General features: G+C 40.7%; 1 protein-coding gene and 1 long non-coding RNA gene across 3 annotated transcripts in view; one reads left to right on the plus strand and one right to left on the minus strand.

Annotated features, from left to right (window-relative positions):
* LOC134810197 (uncharacterized) overlaps positions 1–22,204 on the minus strand; it is a 46,583-nt gene extending 24,379 nt beyond the window's left edge. Inside the window, exons 1-2 of the long non-coding RNA XR_010157698.1 lie at positions 22,145–22,204; positions 5,473–5,572 (exon numbers count right to left, since the gene is read on the minus strand). This is a non-coding gene — a long non-coding RNA (uncharacterized LOC134810197). The remainder of the gene's footprint in view (positions 1–5,472; positions 5,573–22,144) is intronic.
* Positions 1–24,475, plus strand: part of DNAH8 (dynein axonemal heavy chain 8) — a 322,731-nt gene that overhangs the window by 222,011 nt on the left and 76,245 nt on the right. For both annotated transcript variants that reach the window (XM_063812416.1, XM_054686792.1), the window contains 7 exons: positions 958–1,140; positions 4,758–4,863; positions 7,151–7,403; positions 7,975–8,165; positions 14,636–14,757; positions 18,628–18,746; positions 20,451–20,653. In XM_063812416.1, coding sequence (XP_063668486.1) covers positions 958–1,140; positions 4,758–4,863; positions 7,151–7,403; positions 7,975–8,165; positions 14,636–14,757; positions 18,628–18,746; positions 20,451–20,653 — 1,177 coding nt within the window. The remainder of the gene's footprint in view (positions 1–957; positions 1,141–4,757; positions 4,864–7,150; positions 7,404–7,974; positions 8,166–14,635; positions 14,758–18,627; positions 18,747–20,450; positions 20,654–24,475) is intronic.

Raw genomic sequence — 24,475 nt, forward strand, 5'->3', positions numbered from 1 at the left:
AAACTTGTTCATCTTATCACTGAAAGTTTGTACCCTTTGACCAACATCTCCCCATTTCTCCCATCCCCTATTTTGCTGGCAACCACTGTTCTATTCTCTGCTTCTATGAGTTTGACTTTTTAAGATTTCACATGTGATATCATACAGTGTTTATCTGTGTCTGGCTTATCTTATATGGCATATTTAATATGCCAAAGGAGGTTATAGAATCTCTATTCCTGAAGGTCTTTTAAAAGATCCTAGATTTTTATCTGCAATGTAAAGGCATAATGCCTTAGAATGTGATGGTGGTCTTAGTGATGTTTTCGGTCACGGGCAGAATTAAGATTAACCAGAGATTTAAGTCATTTAAAAATTCTACGATTGCCACCTGATTTTTAGATAGCAAAAACCAATTGTTTTTTCAACATGCTGCAAATAGTAGTGTTGAAGATAAATGTTACCTTTTTGAAAAAAGTTGGCGTTTTTCCTTTGAAAATTACATCAACTTTTTCTGTTGTCAAATATGCTTCAGATATACCTATGAAATTCAAAAAACAAAATTTCCTATAAACACATCAAATTTCCATAGTAGGAAACAATTTTCTTAACTGGAGAAAAAATAGCGGCTCCTGTACTACAAACAATTGATGGGAGTGATAAGTACTTGCTAAAATGTTAAAGTCAAATCTTAGATGTGTCTAAGTTTTCCTTTATTCACCGTTTGTTTTGGATAACTTTTTCATTTGATTTGCTTGGTATCATTGCTAAAAACATCGCCAGGCAGGACTACAATTCTAAATTATTCTAAATTGAATAGGCTTTATTATTTAAGATCAGTGATTAAAATTTTGTAACTTTCCTTCCCAATTTATTCAAGCTTCACAGCACTGACAGGTAAATTCTTTTCTAAATTGAACCCAAGTTCCTTTCCCTGTCCTTTAAGCTGTTTTTAATTTTATATGTGGATTTATGTAGGTGAAAGTCGGTGATAAGGAATGTGATATCATGGATACATTTAAACTTTACATTACTACGAAGTTACCAAATCCTGCCTTTACCCCAGAGATTAATGCTAAAACGTCAGTCATTGATTTCACTGTTACAATGAAAGGACTTGAGAATCAGTTACTAAGGAGAGTCATTCTAACAGAGAAACAGGTAATCTCTCCTCAAGGTAAAGAATTTCTGCTTATAATACATGCTTAAAATGTATTGAGAAATTGCTAAGTATGTGAAAAAGAAAAAAAATTTTAAAAACCATATTTATCCTTGTTAACATAAATATTTCTTTTGCGGCCTTAATTCCTGTCAAGAAATCATGTAACTCATCTTCTCATCCAGCCTGAAACACACACACACACACACACACACACACACACACACACACCCCTCTCTTTCTACTTCTGTCTTTAAACTTCTAGGTGTACTGACTCTCTTATCTATAGTCCTTGTCTTGGGGACACCTGAAAACATCAATAAAACAATGATTGAGAGAAAAAGAAATTCCTCTGAATGGCTCTTCTTTCCACTGTAGTAGTTTCAACTACTACAATCCAATAATCTAATGATATAGGGAGCCATACCTTTATTTTTAATTAAATTTTCCTGCACTAAAGCAGGGAAATTATGTCTAACTAAGGGTTCTAATAAAACGAAGAACAACTTAGGACTGGAGGATTTTAAGAGACTGATACAAGATTAAACTAATTTTTAAGTTGAAGCTCAGAAAACATTAAGTTTTATGCATAAAATATAATTGCATAAAAATATAATTTTATGTATCTGCATTATAAAGTACATTTGCATAAAATATGATAAAGTAATTAATTTTAGAATTAAAGATTCAAGACAAAGGCAAGGTTAGAAATAATAAGAGCAGCAAGGCATGAAGTGGATGGGTGAGAAAAAGAATGACAAGGGAGGAAAACAGACAGAGCAGGGAAAAGAGGAGATGTGAATCCAGGGTCCCAAACACAGGAGAGACATCCAAGAAGGGAGAGGGAAATGACACAGACACCAAAGAAGTAGACTCAGTGAAAGGCAACATCCTACCTGGCTCGTAGACAGTTCACCACAGGCACAGGCCCTTGAAAGGTGGCTGGTCTGGTGGAGTGAAAAGGGCACAGTCTCAGCTTTGACTCTCTTAGTTGTTTGATCTTGGTTTCCAACAAACCTGGGGCTTATGCAGTCCAGGAAGGGAACCTGTTCCTCTTCCACAGCCAGGCGGAGATGGCCCTGGCCCGGCAATTCACTGTTCCCATCGCCTCTCAGGATCGCATGCTGTTAACTGTTGACAGTTAGTCCCTTGTGGTCTAATTGGTGCTGTGGGTTTATTTTGAGATGATTCCTCACTGGTCTAGATCCCCCCATGCAGGCTGCACTAACCTCCAGAAGTCAAGCAACTCCACTGTCTAAAGGTCCCCAGGGCTCCCCATACCCACTCTTCTTATTCCCTAGCTTCCTCTTCAAGAGATGTGCTAAGATGCTCATAGCAACCTTGCTGGAGAAAAAAATGCACATTTAATATGCAGGAGGGTATTCTAAACATTATATTTAACCCTCCTAACAATCCTACTATTATACCCACATTTTTACAGATGAGCAAATGGAGACCAAAGAAAATAAGGGTCTCGGTCTATAACAGCACATGGACTTTGCAGCCTGCCAAGCCTCCTAGATAAGGTTTACAGGTCCTGCTATGAAGTTTAGCAAGAGTCCACTGTGCTATGATATCTGTTTTTCCATATCCAGAAAAGGAAGCTAATATGATTTCATTTTGTCCATGTATTCCTATACTGCCACCCAGGGGTGACCATTTTAATGAAAATGACTAACTGGTTATTTCCCTGCAAATACAGCAATGCTCTTTATCACCCCATCAAATCCTGCCACCCTGTAAGTACAATGGCAATAACACTAGTCTTGGAGTTGGAGGACAAGGGTATTAGGCTGTTTTAACACACAGCTAGTTACTGGCAGAGACCGGCCTAATACCCTTGTTATTCAGAGTTCATATTTCTGGGTCCTTGGCTTTTCCAAATGTAAAATAAAGAAATTGGACTAAATTCAGCACATTTCAGTTTGACAAATATTTATTGGGTTGAGTTTCTTCTCTACAAAGCCACAAGATAAGTACTGTCAATAATACAAAAATGAATAGGAAAGCTTATGTATCTGTTTTCTAGATGCATAAACCGTAGTTGGAGGGAAATAATCTACTGATAGATTGTGATACAAACTATATTAGAGGCCAGGCGTGGTGGCTCACCCCTGTATTCTTAGCACTTTGGAAGGTTGAGGCAGGTGGATTACCTGAGGTCAAGAGTTTGAGACCAGCCTGGCCAACACGGTGAAACCCCGTCTCTACTAAAAATACAAAAATTAGCCAGACGTGGTGGTGCACGCCTGTAGTCCCAGCTACTCGGGAGTCTGAGGCAGGAGAATTGCTTGAACCTGGGCGGCAGAGGTTGCAGTGAGCCGAGATCACACCACTGTATCCTAGCCTGGGCGTCAGAGGGAGACTCCATCTCAAAAAAACAAAACAAAACAAAACAAAACAAAAAACACGCACAGAAAAAAAATCACAAAAAAACAAAAAACAAAACAAACTACATTAGATGTACAGATAAAGGCTGTGCCATGGCTTTTGATTGACTGGTTCAGGAAGACTTTCTGAAAATGATGAAATTTCTGAAGCAATTTTCCCAGAAACCTTCCCAAATAAGTTTTAAAACACCTTCTTTTAACGTAATTCTAAGTGCAGCATGTGATTCTGTATAAAATCAGAAGAAAAATGTTGTAAGGAATATTATTGAGATTATTGAGATTTCAATGTAGACTCTGTGTTTAGTGAGAGTATCAGTGATACCGACACATCAGTATCAGTGTTAAATTTCCTGAATTTGAATATTGGGCTACGCTTATGTAAAAGAATGACCTGGTTCTTCAGAGATTTGCTAAAGTGTTTAGGGGTAAAAGGACATGACATCCACGAGTGATTCAGCAGTAATAATAATGATAACAACAATAACAATAATGACAACATTATGTATTCTATAGAGATATAGTGATAAAGCAAAATGTGATTTGGTGAATCTAAGTGAAAGCTATATGAAAGTTCCTTGCACTAGGCTTGCAACTTTTTGAATGCTTGAAATTTTTTCAAAATATAATTTAAAAAATATATCATTTTATGTAAGAAGAAAAAAACCCCTGTAAACATTCAAGTTTGCCCTCAGTAGAAGGAGATACAAAAAAAATGGAAAATGGGTTTGTATTGGCAATTGGCTGTGCCAAACCAGGTACCTGGTGCTCCCATAGGAACCAGGCCAAGAACTCACATTTAATCTGGGTAGCCCCTTGGTTTCTTGGTATTATTGCCTTTTTGTTTCTACTTGTTCTGACTGCAAATAAAGATAGCATTTCTTACAGAAGCAGTGTGGGAACAGGGCCAAGAGAATGGGACATGCTATTTATAAACTTAAAGCTGGCAAGAGAGCTTGGGGTAATTGGGCAAAATTATTTAGCAGAATTGTCTGGTGCCTGCCAGTATAAGTGCTGTGGAACCTTAATGACAGTAGGCATAATTTTAAAAAAATTTCCACAGAAACAAAAATATGGATGGATAGATTTGGCTAATGATAGTAATTTCTTCTGCCATTCAAAAGGTACTTTGCTTTAAACTTTTAAAATTGTTAATAAACACTAGTGAGTTGGGTTTACTGTAATAACTGGTAATTATAGTTCCAATGTTATTTTTTGTTTTTTAATGACAGGAGTTAGAGGCTGAGAGGGTTAAACTTTTGGAGGATGTTACTTTTAATAAGCGGAAGATGAAAGAACTTGAAGATAACCTCCTCTATAAATTAAGTGCTACAAAAGGTATTGTGTTATTAAGAAGTAATGAAATAACGATGAAATAACGGATTCTGAATAAGGATTTCATTTACACTCTTTTCAATGCCCTCATGACTATAGATGTTAGGAAATACTCATGTTATCAATGCAAAAACAAGCAAGGCAATTTCCATCTAGACATTAAAGAGGGATGGCAGAGAATCTGATTTTTGAATTAGCAAATAGAGACTGAGCATCTGAGAATAACACAATTTTCTTGATATAATTGCTTTCTCCTGAGAAAAATTAGGGCTCCTGATAGAGCTAGATAACTCATTATAGGTTAATTTGCTTGCCCCAAAGAAACTAATGTGCTCAATCTATTTTTTTTTTTTTTTTTTTGAGACAGAGTCTTGCTCTGTCTCCCAAGCCAGGCACGGTGGCTCATGCCTGTAATCCCAGCACTTTGGGAGACCAAGGCGGGTGGATCACCTGAGGTCAGGAGTTTGAGACCAGCCTGGCCAACATGGTGAAACTCAATCTATTTTTTTTCAAATTGACTCTTTCATTTGGCATTGAAATGCAGTTACTGCAATGGGTTATGAAACATGTAATCCATGTCAGAAGAGCTTGGGTACCAAAGGCCCAGCTTACCCTCTACTTGGCTTGACCTCCCACTTTAGATGGGAAAGACAGGTTCTCCTCTGGGCAGCCAGATCATCATGCCACACCTCAATTTGAGGATGTACTCTCTCTGCAATATATAAAAAGAAAATTTTATCCAAAGAAAATAAAATCAACAAACATATTGTTCTGTAGCAGACAAATCACAGCAACCTGAATTCTACTACCTTATTAGAAGTGAATGAATACTTCACAACTGCACCTTAATCCTGGGATGTTATTTAAACAAGTCCGACCTTCCAGAAGTACTGTACCTTTATGGTGAGCTTAGTGAAAAGTCCTTTTATCTGCCTACTCGCACTGCTCCCGCTAGTGAAGTTGTCTGTTTCTTGGTCCAGTGACTCCTCCCAGCCATTTGGGATACCCCTGGGCATTAAAAATATAGCAAGCAGAGCTGAGGGCTGCCCCCCTAGTCTAGCCAAGAGTGTGCTGGATCAAGACCTCTTTCCTTGAGGTTAATCCCAATTTGGACTTCCACAGTAGACAGCATACCCGTTGGAGTAACACAGCCCTTCCTGCAGCACTTGTCTGCCATCCAGAACTCTAGGGTAGGCCAGAGTGCTGCTGTTCACAGATATGGGAACTGTTCGCAGATATGGGGACTGTTAGCTCAGTACATCCAAGGTGTCTTTCCTTAGATTTTAATTAAAAACCAAATTCATTGCCATAAACATGCACTGTTTCCATTAAAAACAATAATTAAAAAAAAGCATGAGTTCATGTCCTTTGCAGGGACATGGATGAAACTGGAAACCATCATTCTCAGCAAAGTAATATCAGAATAGAAAACCAAACACCACATATTCTCACTCATAAGTGGGAGATGAACAATAAGAACACATGGACACAGGGAGGGGAACATCACACACTGGGGCCTGTCAGTGGGTAGGGGCCTGGGGGGAGGGATAGCATTAGGAGAAATACCTAATGTAAATGACAAGTTGATGGGTGCAGCAAACAAACATGGCCCATGTATACCTATGTAACAAACCTGCACGTTCTGCACGTGTACCCCAGAACTTAAAGTATAATTTAAAAAAAAATAATGAAAGGCAAAACTAAAAATAAAATTCGAGTTTCTCTTCCTGGTGAGACATTTTCACTATACCCAATTTGCTCTTGTTAGAGACAGAGGGATTAGAGTTTTCTATAGCAACGACTGTTCTACTAAAGCAGTGTGAGGAGTGTACCATTCAACTATCAGCATGACAGTCAGCCCATGTGTGAAGTGTTCAGGTTAGCTACACCTTGAGACAAGCAGCGTGGACAAGCTGTGACACTTTGAGGAGAGCCACCAAGATGACAGTGGGTGTGAAGCCTATCACATGGGGAACAGCAAAGAGCACTGGAGACATGATCATTGTCTTGAGACATGTGAAGATCCAATCAAATGGGTCTTTTGCTTTTTGCAGATGTTTAGGCAGAGCAGGGGATAGTCTGTCAGCAGGAATGTTTAGAAGGCTTCAGGTATTGGGTGGTAGTTGGACTAGAAGCTTTTTGGTGTCTTAAGATTCTACTGTACCAGTAGTCTTCTTGACTTTGGAGACATCAAGTTGAAAGCTAACAGCATTTTTTTTTCAGAAGAGATGTATCTTGCTTTGCAAGTTTCCCATCTTGTGTACTACGGTTTTCCTGTTTTGAATTTTAGGCTCATTGGTAGATGACGAATCTCTCATTGGTGTACTTCGAACTACCAAGCAGACAGCAGCTGAGGTAAGTGAAAAGTTGCATGTGGCTGCAGAAACTGAGATCAAGATCAACGCGGCTCAGGAGGAGTTCCGGCCCGCAGCCACCCGCGGAAGCATCCTCTACTTCCTCATCACAGAGATGAGCATGGTCAACATCATGTATCAGACGTCATTGGCCCAGTTCTTGAAGTTATTTGACCAGTCCATGGCCAGGTGAGTCCTCACTACCTTCATCCAAAAGTGGTAACTTAAAAGTTTGCTTGTATTTCTACTCTTTTAGAAATTGCTTTTTCACTATTCACAATAGCAAAGACATGGAATCAACCTAAATGCCCATCAACAGTAGAGTGGATAAAGAAAAGGTGGTACATATACAACAGGGAATACTATGCAGCCATAAAAAAGAATGAACTCATGTCCTTTGCAGAAACATGGATGAAGCTGTAGGCCATTATCCCTAGCAAACTAACACAGGAACGGAAAACCAAATACCGCATAGTCTCATATATAAGTAGGAACTAAATGATGATACCACATGGACACATAGAGGGGAACAACAGATACTGTGGCCTGTCAGAGAGTGGAGGGTGGGAGGAGGGAGAGGATCAAGAAAAATAACTAATGGGTACTAGGCTTAATACCTGGGTGATGAATTAATCTGTGCAACAAACCCCCATGACATAGGTTTACCGACGTACAAACCTTCATGTGTACCCCTGAACTTGAAAGTTTTTTAAAAAGAGAAATTGCCCTTTGCTTCTTTGATTCTTAAAATGTATTTCAGATCTGAAAAGTCACCACTACCTCAAAAGAGAATTACAAATATTATCGAGTACCTGACATATGAAGTTTTTACATACTCCGTCAGAGGCCTATACGAAAACCACAAATTCCTGTTTGTACTCCTCATGACCTTAAAGATTGACCTCCAGAGAGGGACAGTTAAGCACAGAGAGTTTCAAGCTCTCATTAAAGGTAAAGTGTGTGAGATACAGATGTGGTGTGTGGAGGATGTTGCTTTGGTATGCTCTTTGATATACCATAAACCCACTTCTGTGATACAGTAGGAAATGATGTTCTAATGAAAGTTTAATTAAGTTTTATTTTTAATACCTTTTTTCTGTTTTTCATTCGTTTTGCCCTAGTTACTTAAGATTCAGGCCTGTGCCAACTCAACTGAATATTGGTATTATTGTAGTTATTGATATAACTACATTCAGTTTATTCACTGCTGCCCATGCCAGGAAAAGTGATACTGGTGATGGCTTTCTTTAGCAGGAGAGCCGTTCCCTCAGCAAGGGAGTATAATGATTTTTCAGACTGCAAGAAAAGGCTCACTTGTGTTTCATATTTGAAGTTAATCCTATTAATTGCATATCTCCGTGTTAAAGGTATAATTAAGGAGACAAAAGAATGGAATTTTCATTTCAGTTTAGTTACACGAGTATTTACTGAGCACATGTTATGTAAACCCACCACACTAGCTTTGGGGATGTAAGAATAAACCAGATATTGCTTGAAAAGAAATAATAACCTCAGAATGGGGATGAAGATAATTTAAAAATAACTCCAAAGTAAGGCAGAATCACCTAAGTGCTATAAGAGAGCTAAGAAACAAGTGTTGAGTCTAAAAGGAGGGAAAGATTACATGTGGTTGGTGAAATCAAAAAAAAGTTTCTTAGAAAATATACCTTTGTGGGTTAAGCCATGAATTGGGGAACTATTTGGTACGTGGCAAAATGTTTCAATCTTTTTCTTGTGTTTTTGGCTCTTTATGTATGATTTAACCAATTATTTTCTGGCTCCCCACACCCCAAAAAGAAAGTGGCATTTGAGGTGGACCCTGAAGAGGTAGAAATGAGGAAAACATTCCATGCTGAAATGGAACAGCATGAGAAAGGGAACGAGTGGAGAACATCCAAGTTGTAAGAATCAGTCTGGTTTTGTTGAAATGAAAGGTGGATATGGAGGCATACTGAGAAATAGAGCTGGACATGTAAACTGGTGACATACTGTGGAGAGCCTGGGTTCCTGTAGGAAGGATTTTCTTGATCTGGGAAGAAACAGGGAGTTGTGTAAGGTGGTGACGTGATTGATCATTATGGTCATTTAGGGAGGTGAACTTGGCACACGTGTAAGGATCAAAGAAAAGAGGTTCAAGGGAGTCTCTTTCAATCTTCCCAACTGCAGGAATACATTCCTAACCTAGCGTAAAGGCAATAGGAATATACAGGGAGATAAGGGTATAGAGATTAGGGAAGTAAAATGGCAAAAACGATGCATACAAGAGCCAAGACAGCATGCAGAAATGAGTCTATGATTTCTGGTCTATGCAGAGATTTCTGGTCTGGTGGTTGGAAGAGGAGTTGGTTTGAGGAGGGTTGGAGTGGGGGATTGCTGGATGTGATTTTAGGACCTGTTTAGTCAGAATCAGAATAGGCCAGGTTTTGCTGCCATAAAAACAATCTCAAAATTTCAGTGACTTAACACAACCAAGGTGTACTTCTCATTCATGTTACCTCTCCAACGTGCTGTTATAGTCACTCAGAAATCCACATTGCTTCCATAACTACTATGGCAGAGGGGCAAGGATGTGGCAGACTGTGCACTGGCTCTTAAAAGTTACCCCACAAGTGACACATGTCACTTACGCTCCTATTTCCTTAGCCAAAGCCAGACACGCAGCCACATCTCACTTCAAAAAGAGCAGGGAAATGCAGTTCCCCATGTGTTTGAAAGGCGGGGAAACAGTTTGTGACCAGCTCTTATGACTACAGACATGAAATTTGAGCTATCCAGAAAACAATTAGAAAAGATAACCTAGGCCGGGTGCGGTGGATAATGCCTGTAATCCCAGCACTTTGGGAGGCTGAGGCAGGCGGATCACAAGGTCAGGAGATCGAGACCATCCTGGTCACCTAAACTACAGGTTTAGGTGAAACCCTGTCTCTACTAAAAATACAAAAATTAGCTGGGCGTGGTGGCACGTGTCTGTAGTCCCAGCTACTCGGGAAGCTGAAGCAGGAGAATCACTTGAACCAGGGAGTTGGAGGTTGCAGTGAGCAGAGATCATGCCACTGCACTCCAGCCTGGTGACAGAGTGAGACTCTGTCTCAAAAAAAAAAAAAAAAAGGAATCTAGACAGTCCAAGAGAAGAGTCAGGCAGTTACAAAGATGGGGTACAGAAATAACAGCCAAAGCCATGGGAATGAAAGCTAATCTAGGGAAAAAATGTGGAGTATTTCTAACCCACAAGGTGATAGGACCTGCTATACTTTTGTCCTCTGCAGCCTATTTATAATAAACGGGCAGTCACCGATAACTTCTTACTCTTTCTCTACTTCATTTAATTCCTTCCTCAGATTCAGGTTAGATTACCACTGTGGAAACTTTGCAAACTATTTTGCATCATCTCTGAAATCTCTTCTTTGTGCCTTTTTCATGAACACAGGTTTTATTTCTGGTAGTTCCAAGGAAGTTGAAATGTATCATGTGGTTCATATTTTTTTCACAGGTCTAATGCACTTGTGGAAGTTGGTTTTTTAAGGCAGTGTGGTGTGGTACAATGAACACTATCTAGGGTGGGGAGGAGGCACTGCAGAGAGTGTCAAGATGTATGAGGTTTTGGTCTTGGGGATGCTTAAGTAAAGTAAGTGAATTTACCCAATCTGGAAACCTATTTTACCTCATTTCAAAAATCTTTAAGCCCTCACTTGGACTTGGGCTGCAGCCCTGGTATTGTATGACGCTGAGCAGAGGGGTAGGGGGCATTGAAGCATGCTGAAATCCAGGCAGCAGTGGCAGCAAAATGACCCCCACAATCTGGGGAAGCCTCATATCTATGCACCATGGTCTGAATGTTTGTGTCCCCTCAAACTTCATCTGTTGAAATCTTACCCCACCCCCCCACCAAGGTGGTGGTATTAGCATGTGAGGCCTTTGGAAGGTGATTAGGTCATGAGGGTAGAGCTCTCGTGAATGGGGTTAGTGCCTTTATGAAAGAGGCCTGAGGGAGCTCACTCCCCCTCCCACCATGTCAGGACACCATGAAAGGAGCCATCTATGCACCAGGAAGTGGGCCCTCACCAGACGTTGAATTCATCAGGGTCTTGATCTTGGACTCCCCAGCCTCCAGAGCTGTGAGAAATAAAAATTTCTGTTGTTTCTAAGCCACCCAGCCTATGGTGTTTGGTGATAGTGGCTGAATGGACAAAGATACCGTGCAATACGAGTGGAGGAGAAGTATACTTTTGAATCTTTCCTTACTGGTGAGCTGGCTTTGCTTCCTCAATGCCATCTGCTAATATGACCCCTGAGAAGGAGGCACATATGACATAGAAAGGAAGAAGTGGGAAACCTGGTGCCTGGGTCCACAATGGATGGTGGGAAGGAAAAAGGAGGTCAGAGGTAGAAAGAGGAGGTCAGGTGCAAAGATCCTCATCTCTTCCTTGCCTCCTGAGGGAGCTGAGAAGGGGAGAGTGCCGGAGAAACTCCCAGATAGGAGATGCCCCTGCATTCTGCCCAGTGTCACACCCACCATGGAAGCAGGGGAATGGCTGGATGGGTGAGCCTGAGGTTTGGCTGGCACGCAGCAGAGACTGGAGGTCAAACCAAAAAGCTGTAAAGAAAGAGAACTTTGTACCTGCAGACAAAGGACCAATGCCAGGAGCTGGGGCAGTGGATTGCAGCCCAGGGCCCCAACAGATAGCATTTGTCGTAGCTCATAGGATACAGTACAGGGACCTAGCCTGCACCTGAGGTGTGGGAAGCCTGGAGGGCAGCCTGCATACCTGAGGCATGCTCGATACTAAGACATAATCCCACCCCATCTCACCTCTCCCACCTACCAACCAGGCAGACCAGAGCTACTACCTGAAAGAGACTGGGTTATTTGAAAGAGGGTGGGTAAATCAGAGGAGACTGAGAAACATGGCAACACAGTGGGGAGGGAATTCATCAGGGAGGATTAGATTTGTTACAGAAAAATAAAGAAGGCTGAACACATGGGTTGTGGTGTGAGCACATTTGTGACCCCATTTCATGAAATTGGAGTCAGGGAGAACTATACTGTATAGGGCCAGGAGAGTCAGTGAGAGAAGTTTGGATTTAATTTAGTTGGCAATAGGGAGCCATCGAATGTTTTATGAGCAGGGATGTGGCATGAACAGAACAGTGCTTTAAGAAGATTAATTTGGGATTTTATGATAGGTTGATTGACAGCAGTACAATTGGCTCAGCAATAAAGGAGTTTTTCTTTTTAAACAAAACATAAAATTTGTTTTAGTTTTGAACTGGCTTACATTTTGACTGAATTATCTTTAAAAGATGGTATGACTTTGTTTTTAATGTTTCTTTACAGAGTTAACAAATGTGATCCTTAGATCACAGATACTTTTAAAAAATCATTTTGAACTCAATACTTAAGGGGGAGAGTGGAAGAGTTATTTATCCTAGCAGAAATGTTTGATTTCCCAAGAGTGACAGGTTTTTTTTGTTTGTTTGTTTCAATAACTACTTGCTTTCTGCAATATTTGCAAGGTGCCTTTGACTTTCTTCTTCAACCAAAAATGTCAGAACACTTTGAAAAATGAAATGGATACCAGGCGCAATCCTGCATTACAGAGCAATGGATTTATCTTTCTTCCCTGTCTGGTTATTTTAGAAAGATATTATCTTTCTTTTGTCATAGACTGTGTACAAAAAGACACCTTAGGGGGTGTTTTCTTGCCTTCCAAACTGGACTGAACCTGGGCCTTCCAAGCGGGGAAAGAAAAAGAGAGAGAGAAAGAATGTCAGAACAACAGCTAATGATTACATAGCTCTTATTATTCTATACTGTTCTAGGTACATTAATGTATTTAACCTTCACAGCAGCCAATCTGGTAGATTCTATCAGACATCCACTTGGCAGATGAGGAAACTGAGAGGGATTCATGTTTTTTTGTTCAAGTTTATGCAGCTAATAAGTGGCAGAGCCAGGATATTTTGGGGAATAGGAAGGGCTGTCATTGTTCTGGGTTAGTTTAGGAAACACAAAGGTAGCTTAGATTTCTTCTCCTGGTGTCTCTAAAGCTCAGGATTACATGAAAACATTTCTTTGGAAACAACCAAGAAGAAAAGGGGTGAGTTTGTCTCTGTGCCAGGCCTGCAGGTGGCTCTCTCTAGTGGCTGCTTCTCGCACCAGTGACTCCTACATTAGCAATACTGGCGCTCCAGTGAGACCTGCTCTGTCTCCAGGTTGCAGAGGGGCCGACAGTAAGAAGAAGGTTTACACATTGTTCTAAAGGTGTTGTTGCACTCAGAGCCACAGATTCCCAAGTCCCCTGTGGTGAAGCAAATGGGTTTACATGAAAAAAGTACTTTAGTTCATACAGCTACTCAGGACGATGCTAGATGGGGAGAGCAAAGACCTGTAGTTCCCCCAAGCCCCTTTTTGGTCCATGAGTTGATTTGTGAACTGGAAGGAATGATGAGTTCTTAAGGAAGATGATAAGATTTAAAAGTTAAAGAATCACCGCTTTGCATGCATCTGAATTAAACAACAGTGGAGCTGGAATTATTATGATACATTACTAAAGACATGCAATAGAGGAATTTTGAAATTGTAAATATCATCATGTATTTCATTGGAAAATGCTGGGTATGCCCATTTGGCCTGAGATTTGCTTCAGAATATGATCAATGCTGTAACTCATTCTCCACTGGACTCAAGCTCTGTAAAAGCAAGGGCCTGGTTGGGTTTTCTGTGCTATATCCCCCAGTGTCTGGAACATGTCAAATACCTGGAGGGCGCTCAATAAATATTTGTTCAATCAATGAATGGATAAATGATTTAAATATTACTCATCCACTAAAAAACCCATAGATCTATTATATCATTTCCTCCTTCACTTCCTTCTTTATTCCCCCCCTCTTTTTATCCCTGGCCTATGTTTCTCCCACCCTCCTTCCTTAACCCTAACCCCAACCTTAACCCTAACCCTAACCCTAACCTTAACCCTAACCCTAACCCATCCATGTCTTTATCTATCTGTTTGACCTGGTAACAAGTAGTATTTAATGGCAAGCTTCTGGAGGAGTAATGACTAAGAAGTGATATTTAAAATCCACACATGAAAAGATCAACATATTCATTGATATCAAAATTATAAGTTTTAGGTTGTTAAAAAATAAAAAGCAACAAATATAATCACTTGAGAAAAATTCTTTGCAGGGAAAAATGACAGAGTTGTTATTTGTACCTTATTTGTATAAATCAGTAAATAAAACACTAAGACTTGAAGGAAAGGTACCAAAAAACCCTCACATTTTCTGTAATATTATTATTTTCCAATTTTCCTATATTTTCAGTAATGTGGCTATTTTGCTTTTATTATTTGGAAAGTACATTTCTAGAAGTGGAGTACAGGCTTACCCAATTCACCCCGTCTGACGCTCTTCCCCAGGGGGAGCAGCTCTGGACCTGAAAGCCTGTCCTCCCAAACCCTATCGCTGGATCCTTGACATGACTTGGCTGAATCTTGTGGAGCTGAGTAAACTTCCACAATTTGCAGAAATTATGAACCAGGTAATACAATAAAGGGCTGGTTGAAAGTGCAGATCTGCAAACCCAAACATACCTGGGCCGCTTAAACTGGGGCTTCCTGGCAGCAATTCCTTCACCCAAAAAAGTCAACCCAATAGTTTGGATTTGAGGCTCTGTGGCTGTCCGGGAGAGATCTTGGACAGATGGACCTCAGGGTTAACCTCTTCATAGTTGCAGGCAACTATGTTTTCCTCCTGTGTGGTGGGCATGGGTCATTTTTGTATGCCTGTTTGAGTTGCTGCTGGAATCAGAACCAGTAGATGGACCCTTTTATTGTAGACGACTCATGCTTTTACACTTTAACTTCTGCCTATGATTAAGTGATTTGTGCAGATTTGAATGTGAGTCAAATTAAGAGGTTGAGGTCCCTCTAAAAAATTAATTATTTTAGTGGCGAAATATAATGGTGAAAATGGAGAAATAGGTACCGATTTGCTTGTTGTTTTTTTCTTATTTGAAAATGTACATTGATTACTGTGGATTAATTGTTGAGTCAATTGTTACTGGAAAACAATCATGAGACTCAGAATAAAGATAGCTGCTTCTTACTGGGATCTGTTGGCTGCAACTGCCTGTCACTAATGGAGCCTGCAGTTTCCCAGTGTCAGATGCCAATAATCATCTCTTTTCTGTGGCTGCTAGTGACTGACAGATGGGGCCATAGGTAGACTGCAGGTTGTCAGAGCCTCATGCTGTAATCACCAATCCTCTGCCCAACATACTGTGTTAGCTGCCTCTGTTTGTTTAGTGGCATTTCTGAAACATTGTGTAGACTCTACCTATTCAGCCTGGTTGGGTCTGAGTCAATTGGATAAACTCTCTGGGTTCCATCTGTGGATAGACAGTGAGCTTTGTTTTGTAGTACAACCACAGATGAGTCCTCCAAGCCCAAACAAATGCTTGGAAAAAGAAAGTGATCTTGGGCCGGGCCCGGTGGTTCATGCCTGTAATCCCAGCACTTTAGGAGGCTGAGCCAGGTGGATCACGAGGTCAGGAGTTTGCGACCAGCCTGACTAACATAGTGAAACCCTGACTCTACTAAAAATACAAAATATTAGCTGGGTGTGGTGGCGGGTGCCTGTACTCCCAGCTACTCGGGAGGCTGAGGCAGGAGAATTGCTTAAACCTGGGAGGCGGGGGTTGCAGTGAGCCGAAATCGCGCTGTTGCACTCCAGCCTGGGTGACAGTGTGAGACTCTGTCTTGGGGGAAAAAAAAAGAAAAGAAAGTGATCTCGGTCTGGTCAGAGATTGGGTAAGGGAGATAGTCAAGAACCACTGGAAAAATCACTCTAAGCCCACGCCCTCTAATGATGGTTTATATTGATACAAGGATATTTATTATTGTTTGCCTCTGCCAACTAGGTTTTAACTACTCATGAGGTAGAATATAGTAGCTATTACTGCTTACTATGGGATAGGTACTTTGCAACAATAACCCTGCCACAGAAGGGCAGAGTTATTGACCCTAATTTATAGATGAGATAACGGAGATTCAGAGTTAGTTAAGTACTTGAAGTACTTGCCCAAGAGCCCATTGCCAATAAGTGGCGAAGCTCATGCTCTTCATGCCATCATGAGTTATTTCTCTCCCACTCCTCTTACACCACCGATTGGGCCAGAAGTGGGGTGAGGGGTAGTTCTCAGGAAGGTTGCAAAAGTTCAGCGGAGACCTGCAGTCAGGTGGCCATCAGTCTGGCCTGCCTGTGGGAAGGAAGGGAGGAAGCAGAAGATCAATCTCCCAGCTGAGTGGGTGTCAGGAACTGAAATATAATAGAGCAGCTGCCCTGACCTTGGCATCCCAGGCCAAGGGTCAGGAAAAGGAATGAGAAATGGAGATGGACATCCAGAGGCTGGAAGTCATCTTATCACCTATCATGGCTGCAGCTCACTTTGAAGCTCTACTGTGGTCAAGTCAAAATTAGCAGGTGGAAAGTCAGTAGGTGAAGAATAGTCATCCGCTTTCTTCCTGTGCCTCAGCTGCAGTTGTGGAGGAGGCCTGTGGGGGACACTGGGGGCAGGGGCAAGGTAGGGCTCGCAACACCCAGGCCCTGGCATGCAGGCATCTTCTTTGAGGGCAGCCAACCAGAGAGAGCTGCTGCAATCTTCAGGAGATAGATGGCAGTTGTGAAACATTTCAGAAATCCCCTTCTTTTTTTTTTTTTTCTTGAGATAGAGTCTCACTCTGTTGCCCAGGCTGGAGTGCAATGGCGCAATCTCGGCTCACTGCAACCTCCAGCTCCTGGGTTGAAACAATTCTTCTGTCTCAGTCTCCTGAGTAGCTAGGATTACAGATACACGCTGCCACGCCCAGCTAATTTTTTGTATTTTAGTAGGGACGGAGTTCCACCGTGTTGCCCAGGCTGGTCGCGAACTCCTGAGCTCAGGCACTCTGCCCGCCTCTGCCTCCCAAAGTGCTGGGATTACAGGCATGAGCCACCATGCCAGGCCAGAAATCCCCTTCATCTTTTAGTGCCCCAGGGACAAAGTGGGAGCAACTGAGTTGCAGAATAACTGTTCTGTTATTAATTTATACTCTATCTGTATCCTGTATGATGAATTGTTCACACCACAGATATGAGACTTTGGACAGTTATTTAACCTCTCTATGCCTCAATAAAAAGTAGGGGTCATAGAGGAAAAAGTGTAATCCTCAGGTCTGGCATAGGGCATCTGCTATGTGAGCCTTTGCTATTTGCTATTATTGCTTACTGTGGCTTTTTTATTTTAATTTTAATTTTTTTATTTTTTTGTTTTTGAGGGGGAGTTTCGCTCTTATTGCCCAGAGCTGGAGTGCAATGGCACAATCTTGGCTCACAGCAACCTCTGCCTCCTCGGTTCAAGTGATTCTCCTGCCTCAGCCTCCCGAGTAGCTGGGTTTACAGGCATGTTCCACCACGCCCGGCTAATTTTTTTATTTTTAGTAGAGACAGGGTTTCTCCATGTTGGTCAGGCTGGTCTTGAACTCCCGACCTCAGGTGATCTGCCCGCCTTGGCCTCCCAAAGTGCTTACAGGCATGAGCCACCGTGTACTGTGGCTTTTTTAAAAGCACACTTACAAACACCGTCTAAATAACCCAGCCTGATTGTTGCTGAAGAGCAGGGATAGGCTCAATAATCTATAGTTTTCGTACTTAGTCTTGATGGCACTTGGGCGTCAGTGAGCACCTTTTAATGCCTCTGAAAACCTGAAGTCCTTTTCATGCTTCTGAACAATATTTAAGACCAGCTGTTGGAGAGACTCCTTTCGTTATTAGGCTTTAGGTCTCAAGGTGGGGGATCACTAGGAAAATAAAAGTTTTGATTTTGTCATCTATCATTATTTTTAAGTAGAGATCAACATTTAGAGGTTGGGTTATCAGAATGGTCTGTTAGTGGTTCTCAACTGAGGGTAATCTACCCACCCCCAGGGGCATTTGGCTGTGTCTGGAGACATTTTTGATTGTTAGGACCCGGGTGGAGGGTGCTACTGGCATCTAGTGGATAGGGATGCTGCTAAACATCCTACAAAGCCCAGGACAGCACCCCCCACAAAAAAAATTCAGATCCAAATGACAGTAATACCAAGCTTGAGAAACCTTGATTTGTGTTTCTTCTGGCCCAATCATTTGGTGCAGTTGACACACGATCCTAATTGTAGCGAATAATGTAGAAAAATAATGGAAGAACTGGAAGGGAATAGTAATATCCAAGTTATTCAAGTCATTGATCCTGAAGAAAGGTTTAAACTGTGCTGTTATGCTTGAAAAATTATCTGCCTGTAAAGAATGATCCTCTCAGGTGATTCAGAATCCTTTGTAATATATTCCAATTACATATAGTTCTGTGACTTGCTAATTTGCTTGCTTCTTTTAGATATCTCGTAATGAGAAGGGGTGGAAAAGCTGGTTTGATAAAGATGCTCCAGAGGAGGAAATTATCCCTGATGGATATAACGATTCACTAGATACCTGCCGTAAACTTTTACTTATCAGGTGAGAACAGGCATTATCAGACCTAGAAGCATCACTCATAATATTGCTAAATTACAGATTTTTATCTCAGTGAGTTTACTTCACTATATCACTGTCATTGAAAGTAACGGCAAAAACCGCAATTACTTTTGTGCCAACCTAATATTATAAGAAATGTATGTACTTCCAAATTATGGTTTTGGATAGCAGTTCTTCAGTTCCTTGACAAGCAAAATAAAATGGTGATGGTGACAGGGAATGATGTATTTTGACAACGTATTAATGATAGTGCTTTTAGCAAAAAGCGTGAAAAATATGCTTTTATTATTCACTTTGTTCATGATTTACCATTGAGTGTAACAAAGTTACAAGACAATTAGCTTATAAGCTAAAGTTAAATTGCATCAAGAAAAAAACCCAATAATATTGCACTGAATTTGAAATATATAAATGCTACTTTTGGCTATAAAATGGAAACAAAAGTTTGAAATTGATGTTAAAGAAGAAAATCGCCCTCTCTTTTCACTTTTTACATTTTCTCAGTATCCAGTAACTCAGAGACCTTCCACACTGAAAAAAATCAGTGTGTGTGTCTGCGTGTGTGTGTGTGTGTGTGTGTGTGTGTGTGTGTTTGTATGGTGGATGGGTAAGGCAGAGGAGTAAAGCAGGGGAGATGAGACCCCCACATGAAAAATGAGAGGTAGAGTTATTTTGAAGCAATTTTTTCATTTCTAATGTTATACACCTAAGTTTCCACTTCTTAGAAAAAGCTGTTTCTTAGATATTGTCACCCTTCAAGAGTGACCAGAACAACACTAATGTTGACCTCATAGTCCACAGAGTATGAAAAGGCTTTTTTTTTTTTTGAGACAGAGTCTCACTTTGTCGCCCAGGCTGGAGTGCAGTGGCATGATCTCGGCTCACTGTAAGCTCCGCCTCCCGGGTTCACACCAGTCTCCTGCCTCAGCCTCCCGAGTAGCTGGGACTACAGGCGCCTGCCACCACGCCCGGCTAATTTTTTGTATTTTTAGTAGAGATGGGGTTTCACTGTGTTAGTCAGGATGGTCTTGATTTCCTAACCTCGTGATCTGCCAGCCTCGGCCTTCCAAAGTGCTGGGATTACAAGCATGAGCCACCGTGCCTGGCCAGGGCTACTTAGTTTTATTGGAACAAATGTGTCTATTTTTTAGTCCGTCACTTAAAAATTAGATCTATGTCAAATAGTGCAATCTAGTAGCACCAAAAAAAAAAAAAAGTCTGTGGGGCTTGTCTGTGCTTTACCATATCAGTATTAAATGACACTTATCCAATGTGTCTGTGTGTGTAGAACTTGCTATGGTGTGCACTACAGAAATGGTATGCCACAAATGCTTGCTGACCAACTTACTTTGGGCATCTTTGGCACATTGGTTCCTCCTCTGAAGGCTGTGGAGCTTCAGAGTGTGTGGCAGGTCAGCCCCTACCATGTGTTGGAGCTGGTAGAGGACACTGTGTTGTTATGGGCTCTGCCCTACTTCTTGCCAATGCCTGGCTGGTACCAAAACCACACGATTAAGTTTGTGCTCATCCGTGATAGGAAACCTTGCCATTCCTCTTACTTAGATGTGGAAAAGTAGGAATTAGCTTGTTGCCCTTTTGCTAATTAAATGTATGTGTTTACTTACACAGATAGGATAAAAATTGAACACGTTTAGTTTATTTCGCCTAACTTGTATTCATTTTTAGGTCTTGGTGCCCAGACCGTACTGTTTTTCAAGCAAGAAAGTATATTGCAGATTCTTTGGAGGAGAAGTACACAGAACCAGTTATCTTAAATCTGGAGAAAACTTGGGAAGAAAGTGATACCCGGACACCTCTGATATGCTTCCTGTCCATGGGATCTGACCCCACCAATCAAATTGATGCATTGGCCAAGAAACTGAAACTGGGTAAGACTAGCAATCTACAAAATTTAGCAACACTTCCATATTTTTTTGCCCCAAATTTTGCCTTTCGTAATTTTATAACTGATTCTTAGAAATAGATGTAAAACTGAATTAGAAAAATATTAAACTTATTCCTCTTTCATCCTTTCATACCTCCTAAAGTGAGGGTGTGATATAGGTATCTTTGTTTAGAGAAGAACACGCTCATCTACCATATAGTGTTTTTTTTTTTGATTGGTTGTGTTTTAAGTTCTAAGGAGATAGCTGTATTGCATGGATAGCTGACTAACAAGAATGAACACACAATAGCCAAAGTTTATGTTATTGCCATGTCTATATAAAATTACAGCAAAGTTTATTTTGTCACAAATTGAAAAACTATAACCATTATTGTAATGCATAGTAGTTAGGGATTAATTATTTCATTGCTTTCACTTAATAACCATTCAGTACAGGCAGTGTGCTAGATCTGGGGAGCACAGAGATGAATACAACACAGCTGGGAAAGACAGACATGTAAACATGTAATTGAAGGCAATGTGACAACTGCAGTAAATGTTTCATAGAAGTGGCTGATCACAGGATTCAGAGCTACTCGGATTGCCTGGGGTATAGGGGAAAACATCACATTGATGATATTTGAGTAGGAAATTTAAAAATAGATAAAATATACCAGGTGGGGTGGTGGGAGATAGAAAGTTACTCCAGGGAGAGGAGATGGGAAAGAAGTTATAAACACAGAAGTATTTATAAGTGTGACTGAGTCAGTAGGATTAAAGGACAGGGATGCAGAACACATCTTGACAGGACTGAGCCATCCTGTAAGAAGGACTGTTTATCCCTTGCTTCATTCATACTCTGAAAATCTGAATGCTGTTGACATTGGTATTTGCAATCTTCTAGGGTCAGATATCTGTAACTATACCTTGTAGGGTTAATCCAATCATGTCTTTTGAGTATTACAGTGATTGATTATGAATCACTAAATCTATCCTGTGAAGTAAAATTACATGAAATTTATTACATAGTCAACATAAGCATGATATAAAATCAATTCAGTCATGTCCATGTACTAGCCACATGTCCCTCTGCATAAAACCAAGCTACGGTAGCATGGTCCATGTTCATGTCCTCTTTTCTCATCTTGACTTCGCTCTATTTGTTGTCACCACACTGTTCTGTATTCTCAGTGGATCAGTGTTCATATGGCCACGGTCTTCTGTCTGAACACTGATACCAATGCAAAGAGCTCCCAGGTTCTATTGGCAACTGCTCTTGGTTAAGTCTCATTTGCTATCTTCAAATAGGCAGTTTTGCTCTAGTATTTACTGCAGCACACCAGCCGTCTGAGTTTATCTCAGAGTGATGCCTCTCGAGTAGCCTTATAGTTTGCAAATCTCTCTCAAATCTGTTGCTCTATGAGTGTTTATCCAGCTGCCTCTATGGCTCACTTCTCTCTGCACACAGGTGTCTTTTTTCTCTCTCAACACTTACCATTCTTCTCCACATGGCAGAACATGTGGCTTCTAGTGGCTCATGGGCTTCACTGCTTACGTGCTCAGAATGTTCAGCACCCTCAAGGAAACTCCTCTTATTGTCGTGGTTCCAAGTCCCAATATCCAGGGAAGTAACTCATTGTCTTTGCTTTGGTCATGCGCTCCTTTCTGGGCCAATCAATGAACTGTCACTCTGGAGATAGGTTCCTAGTAGAAACCTTATGTACGGAGCTGGAATTGGGGACATTTCTTAGAAGATACAATGCCTAGAAGAAGGAGTATTCAACTAGAGTTACCATTTCAAATGTTGTAATTTAAGAACATAATTAAGAAATTCAAGGTCTCCTTTGGGAGAAATTATAACTGACATTAAATGAATGCAGAAGGGCAGACTTGTGTTATATCCTTTAGTGTTATCATACTGCTTTGCTTGGCAATTTGGTGGTTTCCATTTCTTGCTCCTACCTTACTTTTTCCAACAACAATCCAGGCTTCTATTGATTACTTTATTAGGATACTGGAACAACATAGATTTGGCTTTGACACTGAAGGATCAAATGAATTTTATAAACAATTCTACTGCCAAATCATTTGAGCAGTATTAGGAAATCTCAGGCTGCTTGCTGCTTTGAGTTGAAAGTCCCAAAGATAGCTGTTAAAATGGAACTATTACACATACCGAACAACATGTTAATGTAGTCTCAGCTATTAATATTTTATTTGAAAATCTGGATAATAAATAATCATAGAATGCTTAAGGTGAATGTGACTGGAAATCTTGAAATCCAATTACTTTTTTTTTTTTTTTTTACAGTTGGGGGAAACTATGGTCTGGAGATAAGGCCCCAGACCTAGTCCGTGGCAGATCTGGTTCAGGACTTATCTCAGGAACCCCACTTCAGTGATCTCATTGGTCTTTCTTTTTCACTCCTTCTCATTGTTTTCATTGAATGAATTAACCAGCTACCCGAAAATAACATACAGATGGGACAGAATCAATAAGTTTTTGTAGAAAAAGAGGAGAAGGGAAACTTTGGGTTATAGATATTGTCTTGTACTGGTCAAGATCTGTAGTGAGAAATTTGGAGCAGATAAACTCTGCACAGAGTACTGGGTACATGGGCAAAGTGGAGAAAGCAGATGGAGTTAGCACGAGAGCCTTTCTAGGAGCCTGACTATGGGAGGAGGGAGGTCTCAGAGGAAGGATGGGCTTAAAAAGAACACCTAAAAACAAACGAAAGAGAACAAATACATAAAACCCCACAACTACACAAAAGTAAAAGTGGGAAAACTGATATAACAATATGTACAGATGAAACATTTTAACATTTTAAATAATAAGAGAATGGCTCATAATTATAGTAATAAATTACAGCATCTCATTAAAATTGGCAAATTTATAGAAACATATGAATTTAGAAAATTTCCTCAGAAAAGGTAGAAAACCCTGAATAAACCAATAATCAAGGGGAGAAAAAGTAGAAGTTTTAAAATTATTACATCAGCAAAGGCTCTAGGCTTGGATAATTTTCTGATAAGTCCTTTAAAACTTTCAAGGACTCTCATATGCTATATTCTGTTCCAAAAGATGGAAAAAGAGAATACATTTTCCTTTTTCTTTTGAGACAGGCTCCCACTCTGTCACCCAGGCTGGAGTGCAGTGGTGCAATCATGGCTCACTAAAGCCTTGACCTCCCAGGCTCAAGTGATCCTCTTACCTCAGCCTTCCAAGTAGCTGGGACTACAGCACACACCACTAATCCTAGCCACATTTTGTTTTCTGTTTTTTTGTAGAGATGAGGTCTCATTATGTTTCCCAGGCTGGTTTTGAACTCCTGAGCTCAAGTGATCCTCCCTCCTTGGCCTCCTAAAGTGTTGGGATTACAGGCATGAACCACTTCATCTGGCCCATTTTCCTCTTTATTTGCATTATTCTGAAACAGTAAACTGACCCAGATAGTAACTGCATAAAAGAAAGAAAACTGGCTGGGCATGGTGGCTCATGCCTGTAATCCCAGCACTTTGGGAGGCCGAGGTGGGTGGATCATCTGAGGTCAGGAGTTTGAGGTCAGCCTGACCAACATGGCAAAACCCCATGTCTACTAAAAATACAAAAATTAGCTGGGTGTGGTGGTGGGCGCTTGTAATCCCAGTTACTCAGGAGGCTGAGACATGAGAATAGCTTGAACCTGGGAGGCGGAGGTTGCAGTGAGCCGAGATTGCGCCATTGCACTCCAGCCTGGGTGACAGAGTGAGACTCCATCTCAAAAATAAATAAATAAATAAATAAATGTAAGGATCTTAACTAAATCACAAGCAAGATGAATTT

The sequence above is a fragment of the Pan troglodytes genome, chromosome 5 (assembly GCF_028858775.2).
Source record: "Pan troglodytes isolate AG18354 chromosome 5, NHGRI_mPanTro3-v2.0_pri, whole genome shotgun sequence".
Classification (NCBI taxonomy): domain Eukaryota; kingdom Metazoa; phylum Chordata; class Mammalia; order Primates; family Hominidae; genus Pan; species Pan troglodytes.